This window comes from Electrona antarctica (assembly GCF_951216825.1).
Source record: "Electrona antarctica genome assembly, chromosome: 11".
Lineage (NCBI taxonomy): Eukaryota > Metazoa > Chordata > Actinopteri > Myctophiformes > Myctophidae > Electrona > Electrona antarctica.
In genome coordinates, this window is record NC_136792.1 from 35,031,580 (window position 1) to 35,054,960 (window position 23,381).

General features: G+C 39.9%; 1 protein-coding gene across 1 annotated transcript; it reads right to left on the reverse strand.

The window, feature by feature from the left end:
- Window positions 1-260: 260 nt before the first annotated feature.
- LOC306932511 (myosin heavy chain, fast skeletal muscle-like) lies at window positions 261-17,977 on the reverse strand. Its single transcript, XM_079514340.1, has 41 exons — window positions 17,958-17,977; window positions 17,122-17,340; window positions 16,886-17,029; window positions 16,069-16,225; window positions 15,944-15,971; window positions 15,753-15,864; window positions 15,534-15,626; window positions 15,382-15,445; window positions 15,154-15,252; window positions 14,495-14,598; window positions 14,109-14,247; window positions 13,733-13,851; window positions 12,178-12,327; window positions 11,913-12,083; window positions 11,479-11,666; window positions 11,210-11,325; window positions 10,907-10,971; window positions 10,584-10,671; window positions 10,012-10,129; window positions 9,803-9,926; window positions 9,567-9,703; window positions 8,983-9,238; window positions 7,649-7,891; window positions 7,270-7,446; window positions 6,602-6,747; window positions 6,424-6,514; window positions 5,951-6,340; window positions 5,291-5,417; window positions 5,031-5,149; window positions 4,749-4,945; window positions 4,478-4,661; window positions 4,081-4,246; window positions 3,745-3,869; window positions 2,838-3,146; window positions 2,456-2,659; window positions 2,250-2,375; window positions 1,158-1,328; window positions 975-1,079; window positions 785-880; window positions 490-618; window positions 261-385 (listed from the first exon to the last, which is right to left on the reverse strand). Exons 2-41 carry the CDS (start codon window positions 17,326-17,328, stop codon window positions 365-367), a joined length of 5,805 nt encoding a protein of 1,934 aa, XP_079370466.1. The 5' UTR covers window positions 17,329-17,340; window positions 17,958-17,977; the 3' UTR covers window positions 261-364.
- Window positions 17,978-23,381: the final 5,404 nt, after the last annotated feature.

Consider the following 23,381-nt stretch of genomic DNA (forward strand, 5'->3'; position numbering starts at 1 on the left):
TGTGAAGAGTCACAATTGTAATCAGGAGTCTTCATTGAATTGGGTCTATTCTAAGTATCCTGGGGTGCAACTCCCTAGTTGGCTATAATCCTTAATGCCATCCTGTTACACATGCACATACCCTCTATAGTGGACATGTGTTGGAACCAGAATACTCAAACCTGACAATACAATTTACAATTTAGGCATTTAGCAGACGCTCTTAATCCAGAGCCACTTATACAAAGTGATTGAAGTAATGAATACAAGAAACAACAACATGCATTCGTTGCCACCTTTATTGAATACAATGGGTCATATTTTATGACTTTTTGAATCCAGTGGGTCATATTTTATGACTTTATGGTGAGTTGAATTGGAAAGCTTATTCAGCAGCATCTTTTCCCTGTAAAATAGGAATATGCTATTAGATCTTCAACATGAATCTTTATTTAAATCTTAGTTAAAGACAGTCAACATAATAAACCTTCATATTACACATGTATTTACCTTGGAGTCACGACTTTTAGCTCTCATCTTGTTGACCTGGGATTCAGCGATGTCAGCACGCTCCTCTGCCTCCTCTAGCTCATGCTGAACCTTTCTGCACTTGGACAGGTGAGTGTTGGCTGCTTCCTCCTACAATATGATAGAGATGGTTCAAAGCCTCAATATTTGAAAAGTACACCTTACACTTATAGTCCTGGCTAATGGCTGTGGCTAATGTAATAGCCGATATGGCTTCATGTTAGTTCACAACACTCTGCCCATGGCGACCACAACTAAAGATGTATATTTGTCTTACCGATTCCTCAGCCTGTCTCTTGTAGCCCTTCACCTTCATCTGCAGTTTGTCTACCAGATCCTGAAGCCTGCCAAGATTCTTCTTGTCCTCTTCAGTCTGAAGTGAGAGTGAATTTATAACATTAATTGTATGTTCATGCAATCTATTCATTTAATCAGTGGCATGATGGTTAATTACGTGAATACTGTACCTGGTATGTCAGCTCCTTCACTCTCCTCTCGTACTTGCGGACACCTTTAATGGCGTCTGCTCCACCTCTCTGTGCAGCGTCAACCTCTCCCTCCAGTTCACGCACCTTCACAATGGAATTATGCACTATGAAACGTATTCTTATTTAATTGACTATAAGCTGTTGAAGAAAACCACATCTTACCCTAGACTCTAGTTTCTGGAGCTGCTTTTTGCCTCCCTTCATAGCCAGGTTCTCAGCCTCATCCAGACGATGCTGCAGGTCCTTGACTGTGACCTCCAGGTTCTTCTTCATCCTCTCCAGGTGAGAGCTGGTGTCCTGCTCTTTCTTCAGCTCCTCGGCCATCATAGCGGCCTGGAAAGAGGATAAAATATACTTCATTGTCAGTGCCGGTTTTATAGAAGTTGAGGCGCCTAGGCTAGAGTAATATGTGATGCCCCCTGGGCCCTCACGGAGGAGCCAGCCCCCCAAACCCATGAAATAGATCATGATCTGCATACATTTTCCCCCCATATTTCAATACCGTATGGAGATATGGGGGAAATACAGATCATGGTCCAACCCTCTCAGGATCAGGCTTTCCATAGCCACCACAGAGCAGAAGCAGAAGCTCTCAATGTTTTAACCATAATAAAATTACATTTAAAATAACTAAACACAAATCTCACTTGAATTGGATTGCAATTACATTACTTTTTCATCATGGCTGTTTAAATAAGACAATTTTAGCATTTAGTTCTAAAATACATCTTTGTTGTAGCCTATAGTATAGAGCAAAGGTTTCCAACATGAGCGAGTGTTGAAGTTTGGAAGCGCTCGTTGGAAATCGCTCAAGCGTCATGCGTACCACCTGTTTCTAAATGTCACATAATGCAGGAGGCAGCAAAATGTTGTGTTATTGAAAACAAGCACTTCCAAACTCTGACACTTAAAAATAATAAAAAAATTATCAAATGCAGGACATTTCTTGACAGAAAGTAGCTCATAACTTTTCTATGGTAGATTTTTATGAAACAAAAACTTTGCAGATAGACAGGGGATAATTCTAGCTTTTTGTACAGCTGCAATGTTGGTGAGTTTAACATTGTTTGAGTTTAACATTGTTTAATGCAATCAGACAGGACTTTTCTGTTTGGATGAATGGGATGTCAAGGCCAGAAAGTCGTTTTTTGCCACTCAGTGGGCGTTCCCGCATAACTTCCAGGTACGATGATGTCACGCGCATACCCTCTATTGTTCTGGTATATTGGATAAGGGGCGTAGCTCCTAACTTACATCAGTGATGGCTTTCTTGGCCTTATCCTCAGCATTCCTTGCTTCTTGAACACTGTCGTCCACTTCACCTTGGACCTGGATCAGGTCAGCTTCAAGTTTCTTCTTGGTGTTCAAAAGGCTTGTGTTCTAAAATAAAGATTCAGTTTAGCAATGCAACTAAACATGAATGCATGTTAAACATGTTGAGAGTTTTTCCATTGACTTACCTGGGAGTGCAACAGTCCAGCGCGCTCACTGGCATCCACCAGTTCTTGCTCAGCCACTTTGCGGCCTCTCTCTGTCTGTTCCAGAGCCACTCTCAGCTCCTCGATCTCAGCGACCATGAGGCCATTCCTACGCTCCACCATGGCAGCTTGCTCCTTCATATCTTCTTGGCCTCTGCAAGCATCGTCAAGGTGCACTTGGGCATCCTAAAATAAATCACATTTGAGGTTGTCACATAAGATACAAATCTGAATGTGACTTGTTCAGAGCAGCTCCATTATTTGATTGTGTCTAACTACTATGTTTTATATAATAATAGTAACATGTGTCTAACTAATATGTTTTATATAATAGTAACATGTGTCTAACTAATATGTTTTGAACCTTAAGCTGTCCCTGGACGTTCCTCAGCTGCTTCTGGGCCTCAGCAGCCTGGCGGTTTGCGTGGCTCAGCTGAACCTCCATCTCGTTCAGGTCACCCTCCATCTTCTTCTTGATTCTAAGGGCATCGTTTCTGCTCCTGACCTCAGAGTCCAGAGTGCTCTGCATGGATTCAACCACCCTCTGGCTGTTCCTCTTGATCTGCTCCATCTCTTCATCCTTCTCTGCAAGCTTCCTGTCCACCTCACCCTTGATCTGGTTGAGCTCCAGCTGGACACGAAGAATCTTGGACTCCTCATGCTCCAGAGTACCCTGAAATGTAACACAGGATCAAAAGGTTGTAAGAGCTTTTAAGTAGCATCCAATAATATACTGCTACACTGAATGTTTAATGGGCGGCTGTGGCTCAGCAGAGCAGGTCGCTCAATGAATCTGTGTTTTGGCGGTTCAAATCCCGGCTCCTTCTGTCCACATTGTGAAGTGTCCTTGGGCAACACATTGAATCCTACATTGCCTCTAATGAGTTGATTTGTGCTAGCTTGCCACTTGGTTTGTGAATGTGTGGGAAGTGAGGACGCTATTGTTGACTGTTCGCTGCTTCACCTCCCACTGTATTAATGAATGAACCATTGTAAAGTGCTTGGAAAAGCACTATGAAAATGCAATTCATTTATTGAGATAAATCTGAAATATTGTAGCAAACAGGGTAACGCTCTGAGTTGGATCGAACCCCGGTTGCCAACTCACCAGTCTGGCACCGGCACGCAACAGGCAACGCAAAGAGAGCTATAGTTCACTAAGAGGAGCAATTTACGGCCGGGCCACTTCTGTGGGGTTGCTACACTATACTTTAATGACCAAACTAAACTATAGACTATTGCATTTTTCATCTAGAAGCTAAAAGCGTTACCTCGGCTTCCTCCAAGGCTGTCTGGATCTCTGACTTCTCTGTCTCAACCTGCTTCTTGGACTTCTCCAGCTCATGGATGCTCTTTCCAGTCTCACCGATCTGTTCAGTCAGGTCTGAGATCTCCTCTGTAGTTAATTGAAAATAATGAATCAGTCAAGTATTTTGCATTTGAGTAAAGTTGGGTTAGCATATGAACATTTACATAATTTTAAAAGACACATGTAGGAATACCTTTTGACCCGTTAACAGCACCAGCTTTTTGCTCCAAAGAAATATGCAAAAAACATTCAAGCAAAAATAAAAACTGTCAAAAGAATGATGTAGAGAAAGACTCACGTTGCAGGTTCTTGTTCTCACGCTTCATGGTCTCCAGTTGGTCCAGAGACTCCTCGAAGGAATTCTTCATCTTAAACAACTCAGTGCTGAGAGAACGAGCCTCTTTCTGAGCTCCCTCCAGTTCTGCCTGTCCCTCTTCAAATTTCTGCTTCCATTCTGCCAAGACCTGCAGACCATTTGTTATGAAATGTGTCATTTACCTCCACTTTAATTAGGCCTACCTGCATACCATTTGTAATGAAATGGGGACTATGGATGGAAATTAGCATCTCTGCTAAATCCGGTGTATTTACGCTTCATTTTTATGTAATGTTCATTAACAGGCTATACTCCAAATAAGCCAATAAAGTAATGTGTCCTCCACTTTAAGATTATAAAATGATGTGTGTCAAATCACCTTATCAAAGTTCCTCTGTTTCTTGTCGAGGTTGGAAGCCAAACCATTGGCCCTCTCCACATCAATCATGAGGTCTTCCACTTCACCCTGGAGTCTCTGTTTGGTCTTCTCCAGAGAGGCGCACTTGGAATTCACAGCCTCGATTTGCTCCTCAGCCTCCTGAAGACGCTGGGCGAGCTTCTTCCTGTTGATCAGTTTAGAATGGATCATTTGTGAGTAATATTTTGCATAGTGAGTGGTAGCTGACAGTGTTGCAACACTGCTGACTTACTTGGCCTCCTCCAGCTCCTCAGTGCGTTGGACAGCATCAGTCTCATACTTGCTCCTCCACTGACACACCTCAGCGTTGGCCTTGGACATTCCACGCTGCAGCTCTGCCTTTGCCTCCTGCTCCTCCTCAAACTGCTCCCTCAGAAGGTCGCAGTCATGGCGAGCTGATTGCACAGCATGAGCAAGGGCATTCTTTGCCTGTCAAGAAAATGGACAAAATAATGTCAGCTGAATGAAATTACAAAAAATATAAAACTAAAAGGGAAAATAATCTGTTCTTCACCTTAACTTCCTCTTCGACGTGTCTCTTCAACTCTTCAAGCTGTTGGGTGAAGGCCTGCTTGCCTCTGGTGAGCTGAGAGACCAGAGCTTCTTTCTCCTCCAGTTGACGAGCAAACTCGCCTAGTTAGAAATATTAATTTCAAACAAATCATGAGTCCCGTGTTAACTGTTGATCATAGCGTTATCTCTAATAATTATGGTCAATTTGCTCAAGTACCATTGACAGGACAATGTAGACTTTATGATGAATTGAACATTTACCGTTCTCTGTCAACAGTCTTGCTCTCTGAGCTCCAATATCATTGATCTGGCGAACGTTCTCATCACTCTTGGCCTTGATTTCACTAAGTTGGTCCTCAAGGGTGCGGCACAGCTTCTCAAGATTTCCCTGGAAATTAACATTGGAAATGTTCAATCATATTCATTCACATTGCCTTGATTTAAATCAAAGCCACTCTATAATTCAGCCCTCCGGTTTATTAATGTATGGTTTCCTTACCCCCCAATCACTGGGATGGCCATCATTAGCTATGAGGAGCAGCACTGAGGTTTTCTTTTTTATCTACAAAGCTATACTTAAACTTTACCTCAAATTGCCTCATTATCTGAAAAGTTTATTAACATTTAGAGTAATCACCATAGGCTACGTGTTCCGTTCACAAGATTACTTGTATCTCAAGAATGATATTATACACAGGCATTCCATTATACTGTAGCTTTTGCCTCGCGTAGCTAGCCTTCATCTGCCTTGCAATGCATATTGCCCCAGGCAGATTAAGTCTGGAACCAGGCTATAACCAAACAGGGTACAGTATTCAAATATGAGGCAGGACATTTTGAGAAGAAAAAAAACGAACACTGAGAGGGACAAGACTAATATCCACACAGTGATATTAGTATCGCTACGCAAGGCTATCATACCTTTGCCTTAGCAACAGCTTCCATGTTGCTGGACAGGTCATCGATCTCCATCTTGTATTCACTCTTCTCCTTCTCCAGCTTCTGCTTGACTCTCTGGAGGTTGTCGATCTGTTCACCCAGTTCAGCCACGCTGTCGGCCTGTTTCTTACGGAGAGCAGAAGCAGTGGCCTCATGCTGCAGGGTGGACTCTTCAAGGTCACGACGCAGCTTCTGGAACTCAGCCTCGCGCTTCTTGTTCATCTCGATCTGAGCAGCGGTGGCGCCTCCAGCCTCCTCCAGCCTCTCGCTGATCTCTTCAAGTTCCCTGGAGAGATCGGCTCTCTGCTTCTCCACTTTGGCACGAGCGGCACGCTCTGCCTCGATCTCCTCCTCCAGTTCTTCAATACGAGCCTTTCAAATGAATGATGTTAGAGTAACATCTGAAAATAACCATTCACTCCTATTTTTAATGATTTTATATAAAATAAGAATACCTGGAGTTCTTTGATCTTCTTCTGCAGCTGGGCCCCCAAAGATTGTTCATCCTCAATCTTACTCAGAAGCTGGCTTACTTCAAAGTCCTTCCTGTTGAATACAGTCAATAGTCATATTTTAGGGTCATTCTGCAGGTGGTTTCTCTCCATGACATTTCATATTGTTGGTTCACATTACTTCTTTATCTTCTCGTCAGATTGCTGCTTATCATTTTCCAGGTCCATGATGGATTCCTGGGCCAGTTTCAGATCACCCTCAAGCTTTCTCTTGGCTCTCTCCAGGTCCATGCGGAGCTTCTTCTCTTGCTCCAGAGAACCCTCCAACTGCACAACAATATATTGTTCTTATTAATCAGTACAACAATATATAATATTAAAGATGGAGTGCCGTGATATTTATCTTTTCCAGTTTTGCATGTGTTTACGAGGTTAGAGTACTTCATTAGACCCCTTGGTGTGATTGTTATGGGCAAGGTTCAAGGTTCAAGGTTGCAATGATGTATTTAGGGTTTCTTCCTGGAGGCTGAAACCTTGACAGTCAAACATGCCAATGAAAAAAACAGTGATATAGTGACATCACAAAATCTTCCCCTCCCCTAACCCCTCCCCCTTTATCATCCAATAACAGCTGTGGGTGTGGCTTCAGTTCAGGTGGATCACCAGTCACCCATCACCACCCACCAGGCAAACCAGGCATACTTAATGAACTGGTGGGCGTGTCCACATAAAAACAACATTTTAACAAATACTGTACACTTTTTTGAAAATAATTTGTTTTAGGGTGGGGAAAAAATCACGGCACTCCATCTTTAAGTTCAAAACATCTGATTCCCTTGGTAAACTCACATCGTCAACTTGCTGCTCCAGCTTGGTCTTGGCCTTGGTCAGAGTGTTGACTTTGTCCTCCTCTGCCTGCAGGTCATCCAGGGTTTGCTGATGGGCCTCTTGGAGGGCTTTTTTCTCCTTGCTCAGCTTAGCGACGCTCTCATCCTGAGACGCCATCTCCTCAGTCAGGTTCTTCACCTGATAAGCAGAACATAATGTGTTGTCATGGAATGGATCAATCAGTGCTTTTCGAAGTGGATTCCAGGGACTCTCAGGGTTCCTTTAGGGGAGAGGGGTTCTGAATTATTGACCCTTACAAGTCTGTAACTCTGACAGTATAGATTGACCCTTACAAGTCTGTAACTAGAGTGTATGATCTTGAGTATAATCTACAGAATACCTTGTTTTCAGTGGCGTGTTTCTCCTTCTCCACTTTGGCCAAGGTGAGCTCCAGGTCATCAATGTCCTTCTTGAGCTCAGAGCATTCATCCTCCAGCTTTCTCTTCTTGGCAGTCAGTTCTGCATTGATCTCCTCCTCGTCCTCCAGTCTCTCGGTCGTCTCTTTGAGCTTTGCCTCCAACTGGATCTTACTTTTAATAAGACCTTCACATCTCTCCTCAGCATCATTCAGAGCCTCGTCTCCCTGATTGTCAATGAAAAGGAATATGTCAGAATTTGTTCAGGGTGAGGTGAAGTTGGAGCGGTGCAAAGTTCCGACACGTGTTTTGGTCCGACGGTCAGTAGACCGACAATCTACCTCTATCCCTAACCTAACCACAACCGCAAGCACGTGAGCACTACTCGTTCGAGCGGTAGTCTGACAGTTGTTCCCGCATGTCGGACTAATGCTCAAACTAATCAAACCTCCTCCAAAAGGATATACTATAGTAGTGCGTGGGTGAGTAGCAGTTGCACATTCAAATTCACCCTCCCCACAGAAGAATGACAAATTGGGTCAGGCCCTTGTGCTGAACAGCCGTTCGACCACCAGGCATTCTCTGCCATGGACTGCAATGAGAATGCCTGGTGGTCGACTACCTATACATTTGACTTTAGATAAAAGATTTAAAGGGCAATTTCACTTTGGTAGAGGTTTGGGTTGTGTTACCTTGCCATGATGTTCTCCAAATGTAGACAAGAAATCAAAAAGAATTGCTCTAGTAATTAGAAATTGATAATTCAAAATATGATCCTCATTGACTTACATTGTACACTCAAAGTCACTCTCTTAGTACGTAAACAAACACAAACAAAGTTATTGATTCAAGACAGAGCATCACCAATCCCAGTTCTGTTAGTTTTTTTGTATAATAAAATTCCTGTTGATTTTGCCATTTGTATAGGAAGAAAACCCGGACTGGATCCGTGGATCCAGATCCAGATCTTCAAATAGTAATTTCAACAGGATTATTAGAAAAAAAAAACAGTAGGCCTACTGGGTTTGGTGGTGATGCTCTGAGTCTATATTGTCTGAATCAACTTTGTTTGTGTTTATTTATGTGAAAGAGTGACTTTAAGAGCTGTTTCAGCGTACAATGTAAGTCAATGAGGAGAATATTTTGAATTATCAATTTCTAATCAATGGAGCAATTTTTGATTTCTTGTCCACCTTTGGAGTTACATCATGGCAACGTAACTATACAACTCAAACCTAAAAAAAAGTGGTCTTGCCTTTTAAGATGATAAACAATATGAAATTTTAGCAACATTTCCTGTACAAGTGTAGCTACTTACTGATGCCGATGCCGATGCAAGGTTATTCTTCTCCTGCACCACAGCTATCAATTTCTCTTCCAGTGTCTTCTTCAAGGCCTGGGCAGTGGCCAGGTCAGTCTTCATCTTTTCATAGTTCTCCTTCATGTTCTGCAGCTCCTTCTCAGTCTCAGCACTCTGCAGGAGAGGCTTAATCTTGTAGTAGACCATCATCCATGGCCAGTGTTTCACATTGACGAATGAGCGCATGTTGAACTGGATGGTGTAAATGGCCTCTCTGTGGACAACAGTGGATCATGATTGAAATGCAGATTGAGGGTTTCCATGTAATACGCCTGCAGGCTGTTATTATATAATTGTGTCATTATAGTTGTACTATTGTTGTTGTTATTATTGCTGTTGGTATTATTGTTGTTAACTGCCGCAATGTAAATGCAGGATGACCCCCCATCCTATAGCCTGATTCTGCTCGAGGTTTCTTCTGCTATTTATTAAGGAGATTTTTCCTTGCCACCATCATCAAAAGCTTGCTCTACAATTTTTGCTATTTTATTATAGTGATTTGACACTTTATTTATTTTATTGAATAGATGTTTTCAAAGTACCTCCTAGCCATCATCTTGACAAACTCCTTCCTCATGACGTAACCTCGTGCGAGTGCCTGAGTCATGGTGACCAGAGTAGACAGCTTTTCATCTCGCATCTCCTCAAGGACACCCAGCAGACCAGCTTTGAAGAACACCTGAATACAATGTCACAAACACTGTAACTAAACAACCTTAAAATCAACTTTTAATCCTCTGTCCATAACGTTAAACAAGGTTCACTGTGTGTTTATTACCTTGGTGTGTCCAAACTTGTACTCATCAACAGGTACATCAATGGACCCCATCAGCTTCTCAGATGCCTTCTTGTTGTCCATGAACGCGCCTTCGGGACATGCGCTGGCGTTCAGTACTTTGTATCTGTTTTGCAGAAGTTCATGGTCATTTTGCGTGCCTCCCGTTAATACGTTTGGAACTAAAAGGTGCTGGAAAAAGGAATTGATACCTCTGCTTGAAGTCAGCATAGGGGATTCTGCTTGGGAAGCCCTTTCTACAAATTCTAATGCCCTCCAGCACACCGTTACACCTCAGCTGGTGGATGACCAGATGGTTCTCCATCAGTCCTGTAAATATGTTGCTTCATTATTATTACAACAAAATAGTTACCCACTGGCCAAAGTTGCATTTAATGAGTCAAAACGAGTCAACCAAAATCCACGTGATTGTGGTTACATACAAAATAATGTCATCTGCATACAGGGAGATATTTTAAGTGTATTCTGTGTTGTATATGTCAGCATTGCTATAATTGTCTGGGCAAAGGGCCCTAGAGCTAAAGCAAATTGTGAGGACAGTGTCTGGTTAGTCAGTCTCCTAGCTGCAGTGGGGTTGCTGTACAATAGCCTAATCCATGTAATGAACCTATCACCAATGTAAAACCTTTCCATCACTGAGAACAAGTATGAATATTCCACCTGGTCGAAAGCCTTTTCCGCATCCTGGCTTAGTACTACAAGGTCTTCCTTAGGGCCTCTAGGAGAGAATTGATAAGGCGTCAAATGTTTATTTTCTGTTTACCTGGACACTTGATCTCGTTGGGAATCAGGCAACGCACAAAGTGAGGATGTGTGCTCCTCAAGTTGGTCATCAGCAACTGCAAGTTTGCCTATTGAGACATAAAAGGCTTGTAATTAGTCAAAAGTGATAGAATGTTGTACTTTCTCTTCCACTATAATTATTTGAACTCTTTAGATACTACTTACTTTGCAGATTTAGATTGTTTCTAAAACATACTTTAACGACATAAACCCTATTTTTACAATATACGATATAATGTTGATAATAATAATGCTTCATTCTTACAGGAATATATGTTGATAACAATGAATAGATATTCTTACCCTGAAAGCACTAGACACAGTCTGCATGGAACCACCCTTCTTCTTGCCTCCCTTCTTGGTATTATCTGTTTATATGTTAGCATCATGAGTTATCATTAGTTATATAGAATTACATTTTTTTTATAGTATTGATATAACAACACCTTCAGGCTCAGGTGGGGGATAGAACACATTATATTATATTATTAATCCTATATTAATTTGCTGATGTCCCGCCCCCTCTGTGTTCCTATTGGCTGGGGTACAGCCATGACTCCTGTTCCCAATATGCTAAATGCTCCAAACCAATTGTAGTAAACATACCTTCAGGCTCAGGTGGGGGATATAACACACAGAGCAGCTTCACTGAAGACTTCTGGTACAGCTGCACCACAGAGTCGTTGAGAGGATCCTTGTTCTTCTCTAGCCATCCTGTGATGCTGTTGATTGATTGATGGATTGATTGAATACTTTATTAACAGTTTATTAACAAAAGCCTATGGCTTGTTTCCATTGGGGTCCTCCATACTCAATTCATCAAACTGTAGTCCACATTTCCTGTTATTATAGGCATACTATAGGGTTCTGTTCACCTGTAGTCCACAGTTCCAGCATAGTGGACCAGGGAGAAGTGAGCCTCACCCTTGCCTTTACCAGGCTTGGGTTTCTCAAAGGCCTTGTTCTTTCCCAGATGCAGGTCAATCAACTTCTCTGCGAAACTTTTGTCTGTAGCCTTTGGGAACATGCACTGCTCTTCAAGGCTGGAGAAGATGCCCAAGGGCTTTGGAAAGGAGACAAACGAGACAAATCAACAAAAAGTGTGTGTGTGTGTGTGTGTGTGTGTGTGTGTGTGTGTGTGTGTGTGTGTGTGTGTGTGTGTGCGTGTGCGTGTGTGTGTGTGTGTGTGTGCGTTTGCATTATGTCCATTAAAGCACAGAATAATTGTATACCTTCAATGAATGTGATGCTGACAGCCAAGTCCATAGCAATACATAATATAATACGCTATAATAATAATTCTATATACCTTCTCAATCAGCTCAATGCAGACAGCCAAGTCCATGCCGAAGTCAACGAGATCCCAGGGAATTCCCTCTTTCATGTATTCTTCTTGTTCCAGAACAAACATGGTGTGGTTGAAAAACTGTTGCAGTTTCTCATTAGTGAAGTTGATGCACAGCTGCTCCAGGGTGTTGAACTGTGAGAGGAAATATATCATTAGCCCAATCTCTTGTAAATGTGTAACTTACAAAAAATATTTAGTCTCCAACTTAAAACAAGTCTATGCTTACATCAAAGATTTCAAAACCAGCGATGTCCAGCACACCAATGTAGTAGTTTCTCGGCTGCTTGGTGTCCAGCATCTCGTTGATCCTAATGACCATCCACAAGAACAGCTTCTCATAGATGGACTTGGCCAAGGCACTGACTGAGTTCATTACCTAAGGAAATAGGAACATTATATTGAATTACACAATTTAAGCATTTTGCAGACGCTCCTAATTACATTTTTAGTCTTTGCATAAGCCTGCAAGGTTTGCAAGGCTAGGGCAAGTGCCACGGGCTATATGGAGTCTGAAGAGAGAAGATTCTGAGTTTGTCTGCAGTTCTAACTGCAATGGAAAGTTTATTCCACAAGTTTGAGAGCCAGAAGGGAGAAGAGTCTCTCCCGAGTGCTTTAGGGAAGGTTGACAGCTTCCCTGTGTTAGCTGATCTGAGTGAGCGGGATGGGTTTTAGGGTTGGATACACAATAGAGGGTATATGCACATGCATAAAGTGAATGGCAAAATCAAGTGGCAAATCGAGTGGCAAAGTGAGTGACAGTCAGTTTAATGTTGTTTACCGCCGTTTAATGCAATCAAATACAACTTCTCTATTTGGATGGGCTGTCAAGGCCAGAGAGTTGTTTTTTGCCACGTTCCCGCATAACTTTTCAGGTTTGATGATGATGTCACACGCATACCCTCTATACACAAGGTGTAGTCTCTGCTTTTTTGCCTTTTTTGATAGATACAAGTGAAGATGGACAGGGAAGAGGGAGAGAGAGACAGGGAAAGACATGCACCAAAGGTCGTCATGAACGGGACTCAAACACGCAACGCGCTACAGGCATGCCTATATACATGTGGCATGCTGTTGCCCTGGACCACTAGGCCAGCAGGCGCGTCAGTAGAGGTGCTTAGAACTGCACATGTTTCTGCAGTGTGCTGTTGTTTTTTGTAGCAAAAATGCAGGGCAAAGGTTTTTCCTTGGCCTCTAGGGAGTGTGCACTCAAAGTTTAAAGCAAATCGGTGCAGTTATGGGTAAAAATGCCAATCGGCCTGTTATAGTGCCACCATGAGGCTGATCTGAACATTTTCAAGTGGCATTACTTCCTCGAATATGTGTGCAAAATCTCACAGAAATTGTACACTGCGTTCATGCATTTTGTTCAGTTTAATAGATATAGAGATACTGTGTACCGGTTTGCATGATGTTTGGACAGAATCTGTAGGACTAGGAGTGATATCAAAACATGTGTTTTGCAAAAATCGACCTCGTGGTGGCGCGCCGATCACGCCGATCTGAAAGATTTGGGGCAGAGGTCCTGCTCTGGGATCCAACGATCCAGGGAGTGTGCGTGCACAGTTTCGCGGCCAAACGGTGCCTGAGATTAGCTGCTCACAGACACTCACAAACAGGCACACAGACCGACGGACATGGTGCAAAACATAATCTCTGCCTCCCCTTCAGCGGCTGAGACAATAATGTTGGAGGATCATTTTAATTATGATTTAAAACAGTCTGGACACAATTTATAAGGTGTGTATGAAATCAGAACATGGAAATAATGTAACTTTACTCACCTGTGGCACAGTTTGACCTTTAGTGACAAATTCATTTCCCACTTTAACTCTAGGATAGCAGTATGCCTTAAGCATTTCCGCTGAGTTCAGACCCAACAGGTAGCAGATCTTGTCAGCCACTGAAATGATCATACAATTTGCAATTTACGATTCAGGCGCTTAATCCAGAGTGCGATTTAAGCAAGGTAAACACAAGGTAATACATCGAATGCATACAGCTAGTAATCTAGGACCATAGGTAAACCAAATAACCTTCAGTATAAACAGTATAATATAAATAAATAATGACAATATATTGAAAATATATTTAGCTTAGTTCATTTGAAATATAAATAAATACAAGACTATCACATTTTTTGTTGAAGATGCAACTCACCCTCCGTGCCATCTGGCTCTGCCTGTTCCTCACGCTGCTTCTGTTTGAAGGTCAACACCCCATGATGCATCACTGAACCGGTGAACTTGTAAATGTACACTTTATCCTCAGCGCTGAAGCCCAGGATGTCAATAGCGTCCTGATGTCAATAAGCAGAGATGTGTTCAGAAGATTGAGATTAAGCTTCATATTAGCAATCCAGTTTAAATAGGATTATTTTGTGAGGTCATGGCCTGCTAACCAGCACTGCTTTAGAAAATGTATTTTGCAGAGCAACTGACTGCAGTGCACAGTGAGTAACTGACTGCAGTGCACAGTGAGTATTAACAGAGCAACTGACTGCAGTGCACAGTGAGTATTAGAAATTTAAAATAATGTCCAATTACATCTGTAGCGTCCAACTCGACTTTGTCATCAATGCTGGCCACAGTGATCTGACCCATGCTGATCAACGGGAAGTCGTATGGGTTGGAGGTGATGAGACAATTTTCTGAGAAGGGATGAAAAAAGTATGAATGTGTGAATGTGTTTCTATTCATTAAACCAGACTAGTAATTTGTAACACTTTTTTTTTTTTTTTTTTTTTTACTTCTTTCTAGAGTAACCCTAAACTTTGGTTCGCTACTTGTCCCACAGTTTTGATGGCACGAACTTGAGCCATATGTCAAATCGCAGGGCAGGTTCATAATAATTACTAAAAGTATTAATAATTACGTCCAATCCATCCCAAATTTGAATCACATGTCACGGGTGGTTTAATCAACCCAGAGCGAAAAGCTATTTCATTTTCATCCACAGGGGGTGCCGCAAATGCAAAAGAAATACATAACCATTTGTTGCAGAAATTTTATTTTTGGGGGGATAAGTCCCCTCCAAATTATTTCCACATGATCACAGGGGTGACTTGACATTGTAATTGGCTAGAATAATTAATGGGAGGGGCCTATGTAACCAATTGCGGCAAACACACTTTGCAATTTTTCAAAATTGTGACTTTTCTAGTTAATTTATGTTCTCACTGCATAATCAGTATAATTCCATTTACCAATAATCTCAGGTTTGTGGTTGGTCATCATCTGGAAGAAGATATGGTAACCTCTCTCTAGAGGAAGCTGGTAGGTCACTCTAGACTTCTCCAGCAGATCTATATGGGTTGTACAACATAATTATTATTAATAATAATAATAATAATCTATATGGGTTGTACATAAGTCAAAATGTAATCCTCAAATTAACAAATATATAATTTCTCATCTCTGAACTTCATACTTACATGTCTCAATATCAGCACTGGCCAATTTACCCGCATTGTTGAAATGGATTCTGATGAATTTACCCTGTTTGATATAGCACAATTAGTTGCATCCGTCTACATTGTGGAATTATTGCAGGTTTACTCATACAATGTCATTATTTTACACTTACAAAGCGAGATGAGTTGTCATTCCTCACAGTCTTGGCATTACCATAGGCCTCCAGCAAGGGATTGGCTGCAATAATCTGATCCTCCAGTGACCCCTGCATGTTTTAGACATCACCCAATTTAAAATTTGGTCTGAATTCTTTTAAATTGTATTGCTATATTTCATATAAATGCTTTATGTTCCAAAACATGTATTTGTTAGTTAAAAACATATACAGTACCTTAATTTTACCACTATCGGCCGCCGATTTCTCTCCACTAGCAGTTGCTGCTGTTGCAAAGTACTGGATGACACGCTTGGTGTTCACAGTCTTCCCAGCACCGGATTCTCCACTGGTTATAAACGCATACATTCAGAGAAATGCACTTAGTGAATTTGTGTACAATTTTTAATGAGATGATGGAAACTTACGTGATCAGGACAGACTGGTTCTCTTTATCTGTAAAATGTAAAGCACGTTTTTTTGTCATGGATATACAGCACAAACCCATTATAGTTATGTATTTGTTTACATTGTCCAGCTAGTACGTACGTACCCATCAGCATGAACTGAAAGGCGTTGTCAGAGACAGAGAAGATGTGGGGTGGAGCCTCAATACGCTTCTTGCCTCTGTAGGCATTTACAACCTCCTGGTCGTACACTGGGAGCCACTTGTAGGGGTTCACAGTTGCACAGAACAAGCCAGAGTAGGTCTGAAGAGGAGAAGAGAACATTAACATATAACATAGCACTGAGCATGCCACATATCTGGGACAACGGATCACTAGAGCAGGGATTATTTGATTTGATTTGATTTGATTTGATTTGATTTGATTTGATTTGATTTGATTTGATTTGATTTGATTTGATTTGATTTGATTATTTAGCACAGTATACAACAATACAAAGAAATATAGGAAATACGTAGAAGAAAATAATAAAGGAAAGTGCTAGGAGCTAGGAGGCAAGAAGGGCTTATACGAGGCCTCAACCTGTGTACAGTAACCAGACATTAAAAAACATGATTTGAGTGCATAGATGATTGCATTCAGAAGAAGTCACGAGCAAAACACAGTTCTTAGTTATTTACAGCATAGAAATTGATTGTCAATATGATAAAAGGTAATAATTAGAAACAGAATAATTTAAGTGATCTGATTAATCAGAAGATACTTCAGTTTGTTCTTAAATAGCAGTCATTCACGACTCGCAAGTGGCATCAACTAATGATCAAGTTAACTTCAGAACCATGAATTTGTTTGCATTTGTTTTTCTATGGTTTTCAGTTGATGATATAACTTGTACTCTGTTTTTCTTTCTTTGCTATCGACAGGTACAATAGTGTACTGCTCTCAGCATGTAGAAAAGCTTACATAGATCATCCATGCTGCATAACGCTCTTTGAGGTTATACAGGACAGTGGCTTCAGTGAGGTGGGTCATCATGGCCATGTCCTCAATCTTGTCATACTTGGGAGGGTTCATAGGGGTCACATCCGCCTCAGGGACAGTTCTGGTCTAAAAATAAAATAATAAAATAAAAGCACAACATCAGAATGTAATGTGATTACAGTTGTACTGTGCCACTATTTGATTTTATATACACCTACGTCTTTCTTGTCCAGCGTTTCCACGGTGACTTTGGCACCATCCTTGCTTATAATCTTACACTTGAGGTACAGCTCGGCCTTATCAGCCACATAGGCTGCAGTTTTGGCATCAAAGGGTGAAGTTTGAGCTTCCATTCTCTCCTTTTCTGGCTTACGGAGATAAATGGCGGCCTTGCCATATTGCTCCATCTCTGCGTCCGTACTCATGGTGGCGGCTTTCTGTAGGCAGATAAATAGATTATGCATTTGCTGAATTGAGATTAAGAGTAGATCATTGTAGGACTATTCTTATGTTTATAACTTAGAGTAGGTTTTAGGGATGCACGATATAAATCGGTAGCATTATCGGAATCGGCCATATTGGCCATAAAAATGCCATATCGGATTGTCTCAAAATAATCCTGATTATTTAATCGGTTTTCACAAGCAAAATAAAAAAATAAATGCAAAAATGTAAAAATTCATCAATGAGTTCAATATAAATCAAAAGTGTCTAGTACCTCTAGTCTAGAAGCCAAATCAAATATAAAACTAAACTAAAGGCCTACATTTATCTACATTTAATTTGTGTACTCATCTCATTCAGTAGTTATTCAGTTGTGAAAACAAACAGGAAAAGAGTATAGGCTATTTATTTATTGATTGAATACTTTATCAACAGGCTTTGGGCCAAGCCCCTAGGGCCTAGGCTTGTTTCCATTGTGGTCCTCTGTATAATATCGGAATCGTTCAAAATCGGTATTGGCAGATATAATATGACCTTGCAAATAATCGGAGAACGGATATCGGTCATAATTTAATATTCGTGCACCCCTAGTGCACAATTGAACACTCACTTTTCCCCTCTACTAGTAGCAGTGAAACCTTGATTGCAACCTCTAACTGTGAAACAAAAAAACAATTTAATACAATTTATAATCATGAATTAAATTAGATTACCTGTATGTTCATTCTTTTTCACACACACAACTTCATAAGAAGCACCATGTGTTTTTTTTCTCATTTTAAACTTCTCATTAGTTCCACATCTGAAAAGATGTGGCATTTCAATAGTATTACATGCAATGAAATTAAATGATGCTTGATGATATTTTTGTTTGTTTGTTATTTGCTTATTTCAGTTTTTTTGTCATAACAGTTGTATTATTTGTCATTACAGCCATGTTTCTTCTTCTTTTTGTCTTTTTTGTACTGAATCAATGCTAAAATAATTCTTTCAATACACTCAGAGGGGTTAGACTAGCCAAACTGTGCTCTCTTTAAAATAACTAATAACTCTAGTAGATACATGTAATAGCCCATGCAATGCAAATTATAATTTAACTAATCATCATCAACATAATTGAAATGTCTAAATAGAAATGAATGAAAAAAAGCAAATTCCAATATGGCCTAAACCATAATATTATAAATAAAATAATACACAATCAATCATTTCAATCTGTGCAATGTGTCTATTTGTATCATGTTTGTAGCTATAACACTATGTACGGAGTCATGTTAAAGGTTAATAGCTAACATTGAATAGATTTATATGACTAGGATTACTAGCTAACATTTATAAAACATTTATATCACTATGCATAGCTTAGATATCTAACATATATTAATAGGACTATGAAGGACAGATGAAGTCTAGCTCACTCACCCAATGAAACTCCGAACTGCTCTGCAACGGGTCAACAGTCCCAGCAGGCTTATATTAGTTGCTAATTGCATGCGATGCAGAAAGTAAAAGTAGGAATGGCCTTTAGAGGCCATTCTTGTGGACATTGCAATAGCATCCTTATAGCCAAATCATTCCCATACACTTGTGCATCTTTGAGATGTGTTTCATGTCAATGCCAGATGATATAAAAATAGCATAATTGGCAGGGTGGTGGGGTGCTTTGGTACAGTCATGACAGCATGTCTTGCCAAATACATTATTTTAATATTCAGTGAGGGAAGTAAATATGTGAATGTATTTCAAATGGGAAATGCTGCACTTACATAAAAGTAACTCAAAATTGAACATTACTTGAGTAAATGTAATTAGTGAATTTACATCACTGGTATTTCCATCGTATGCTTCACACTTCCACTGCTCTTCATTTCAGGAGGAAACTTAAGCTTTAGTTACTTTGGGGGGTTTGATGTTTTTTGTAGTCAGGTACTTCAGATAGACTGACACTGTCTTAATGGCAGTTATGGCACTGGCTTCAATTCAGGAGCACTGGCATTTGACCACTCAACCCACTTGAACCTCCGTAAAAACGTGTCTCACCTGATGTCATTTCTATTCCTTGTGCTCATCACATTTCATTTCAGCATTACATTTCACCATAAATTTGTATTTGTATTTGTATTTATTTATTCAGCACAATATAAAAAACAACACAGTGAACAGTGTTGAAGAGGGGTAAAGTGCTAGGCTGAGGCAAAAAAGCCCAAGGGGCTTATACGAGGCCTCTACCTATGTAAATCAAAAATGAAACATTGTATAAGAGATAAAGAACATCCAGAAGACATAATTGCAGTATATAAAACAAGCAGTATATAAATACATTCATTACCAGACACTTTCCATGTTTAATTGCACACACAGCCTCTGATACAGTCCAAGATTCTTGTCACAGCCCCAAATGATTTTGCAGGGTCCCCAGATGATTTGCTTTACTGTGCAACATTGTTTTTCTTTTTGAGATAAGCAAACCTACAGTATATGTGTATACAGGTTAACTGCACATTTCTAAAGTGACAATTGAAGATATTTTAAGACCATTTAATACCTAAAAAATGCAAGACCATTACTGTATCAAAAGTAATAAACTACTAAAAAATAAAATTAAAAACATTAGCCAAATAGTCAATATATTAAGTGCTGAGCAGTGGTGTAAAGTATTTTTTTTTCTTTCTATTTTTGTTTTTAACTTTACAGAGGTTAGGATTAAGGATTTTATTTTAATACATTGTATACATTTGAAATCGTGTGAAATGCACCTTCTGCATAAAGAGTAAAGTATATTTTGATACCAATACTTTTCTATACTTTTACTCAAGTACCTTTTGAATACCGAAATTGTATTTAACTATTTCTACAATAGGGTATTTACACTTTTACTTAAGTTAAACAAGTACTTTGATGTTCATGATTTTAAAGAACACTGAGCTTAGGAAGGGGTTGGTGACATCCAGGGTTCATGATTTCTCCTTTAATGAGCATAGTGTGATCAGGTGTTTTAAAAGGTGTAAACCAAAGAAAAGTCCTAGCCCAGACAACATATATAGGTGGCCGACAGACACATCATTCAATTTGCAATTTGCAGATGATTCCGTCATTGTGAGTCTGTTGGATGATAGTGAGGTCAGCCATGGCCCAGTTGTAGATGACTTTGTCTCTTGGTGTGAAGAGGCATTTCTACAACTCAAGGTCACTAAGACCGAAGACATGTGTATTGACTTTCGTCAATGTCCTATAGCTCCTCAGAGTAGTATTATAGATGGTCAGTCAGTGGAGTTAGTAACCACCTACAAATATCTAGGGACCATAATCGACAACCGTCTGCAATTTGATGTCAATACTGAAATGTTGTGCAAGAAAGGCCAGCAGCACCTTTTCTGTTTAAGGAAGATAGCCAAGTTTCAGGTAGACAAATCCTTAATTATTTTGTTTTACAGAGCATTCATTGAGTCTGTCATTTATTTTGCTGCCATTTGCTGGTTTGGTAACCTATAGGTATTAGACAGAAAAGTAGTTTCAGGGGTGGGTGGTGAGGAGATGTAGTCACACTTGGTGCACTTTTGGTTCCAGTTGCACTTTATATTTAAAGGTAATAATCTGTATCTTGTGATAATGTATACGTATATCTGTTGTTGTTGTTGTTGTTGTTGTTGTATGTTTTACTGTATTGTGTCTTTCAGAGCTTTTATTATCTGCGGTAAAATCAATTGCCCAGCTTGGGACATATACATAACCTTGACCTTGACCTTCCATCACTGATAAGCGATAACTATTATAGTAGATTAATTGCATCTATAGTACAGTCACTGAGCAAATACATGAAACATTATGAAGTATCATGCAGTAACTACTGGTAAGTAGCACTGTACTTAAAAATCTTCCCCATTTTCAATACTTTCACTGATACTCCTCTACATCTCAGAGGCAAATATTGTACTTTTACTCCACAACAATACTTTGAAGACTTTAGTTATAGTTAGGCCTACTTTGCAGATTGTCATTATTATTACCGGTACATAACACTTTGTCTATGTAAAAATAGCATCAATCACCAGAACCACGGTTGTGTTTTTCAGGGAATCTAACAGAGTTATAATGGCTTTAATGTTTCAATGAGTTGTTATACAGTGGGAAGGAGACGTGTGTTATATTATTATCAAATATGTAATGTTTTGTAGTTTTTGAAATATTTAATTAAAAAAATGTTATTGTCATCCAAAACACCTTTTTTCTTTCACTTGTTCACATGTTTCAGCATGCTTTAACTTACAGACTCCATTTAAACTTTAAAAGATTGAGGAATATTATGACTTGTTTTACACTGCAGATCTAAGCTGTGTGATGATGTACTGTATACATTTTGAGTTAAGAAAGACCATTAATATCAAGTCAACCATGTCCCTCTGCACTGTAGCAATCAGTGCACCTGGGGCTGTTTAATTCCCAGCCTGTCAAAGTGGTGCAACGTAACTAAGTACATTTAATCAGTTACTATACAATAATGTAGCTACACTACAGTGCTTGCTTACTATGCACAGTACAATTTTGAGGTACTTTTACTTTCCTCTCCATGTTTGTTACTTCTACTTCACTAACCCCAGCTTTTGACAGCTTTAGTTAGACCTACTTACTTTGCAGATTGTATTATTAATACAAAACATATAGATCACAGGTCGTTTTGAAGAAGCAATCTGTTTGCTTGAAACAGCCATCTAGCCGTGCTTAAACGTGATGGAACACCAAATCAAAACATAAATATCAGCTATGCTGAGTCTCGCTGCTCTCCCAGAGCAGAGCTCTCTGAGTGTCTATAGGCTAGCGATTTTCAACGTAGATTTGTGTCTTAGTGGCTACATGTGACTGTAATTTTAAAAAAAATATATATATATATTGAATATCTTAGTTGTACTGAAATTGAGTTGACATGTTTTTTTAAGGGTAACTGTTCACAATATTACACCTGAGAGTGTAATTTACTGCACTTCTGTGCTGCTTACAGAACTCGCCTATCAGCTCGTTCCTGCAGCAACGCAGGCGTGCCATTAATGACTGTAAAGAACACCCTCTCATGTAATATTGCTTAATTAACCACTTAATTAAGCTAAAAAGCTGATCTACAATGTGACGTGTTGATTTTGAACACCGTTCACCCCTCACAACCTCCCTCAAATTTAGCCATAAAACTATTTCAAGTCTATTAATAAGCCACCTTAAGGAACTGTAAATGATACTTCCAACATTCAGCCCATGTATGGGATGAATGAGGTGAGGTGAACTACTCTGTATGTAGGCATGTCTGACATGTCTGCCTGGGATTAAAGTTTGGCCCTTGCTTACCGCCAATGTCATTCCATAAAAAGGTTATTTTCATCCCTTGTAGCCTACTCATCACATTTAATTTCAGCATGAAAGGTTTCATTAACAGAATATGTAATGTACTGCAAACTCAGCCTCTCTCACACAGCTGATACAGTCCAAGATTGTCACAGCTTGCCTATAAATCAATACTAAAATTGCCTAAAGGCACACCTAGAGGCTTTAAGGAATCTCTGACTGCACACACACACACATGCATACATGCGCGCGCACACGCACGCACGCACGCACAAACACGCACACACACACACACACACACACACACACACACACACACACACACAATCTATATTTGCGTTCACATTTATCAAGAAATTCATTAACACAAACTATGCACGCACAAGCTTGAGAATCTCAACAGCAAATATTTCATGATACAGATCAAGGATTCAGGAAACATTGTCTTCTTCATATGTGGAGACTGCCAATTATCACATACAATGAACATAAATCAGCTAGTGCCTTAGCTCTTGGCTTGGTCATTCCTGCAATCTGCACTAGGCCTCTCACTTATGGACATGACCATGGCTTCCAAATATAAACACAAGCTGTTTAACATTGTAAACAAGCTTTAGAGATTTCCAAGCACTTGTATATCATTTCCAATTATAACGTGTGTGTGTGTGTGTGTGTGTGTGTGTGTGTGTGTGTGTGTGTGTGT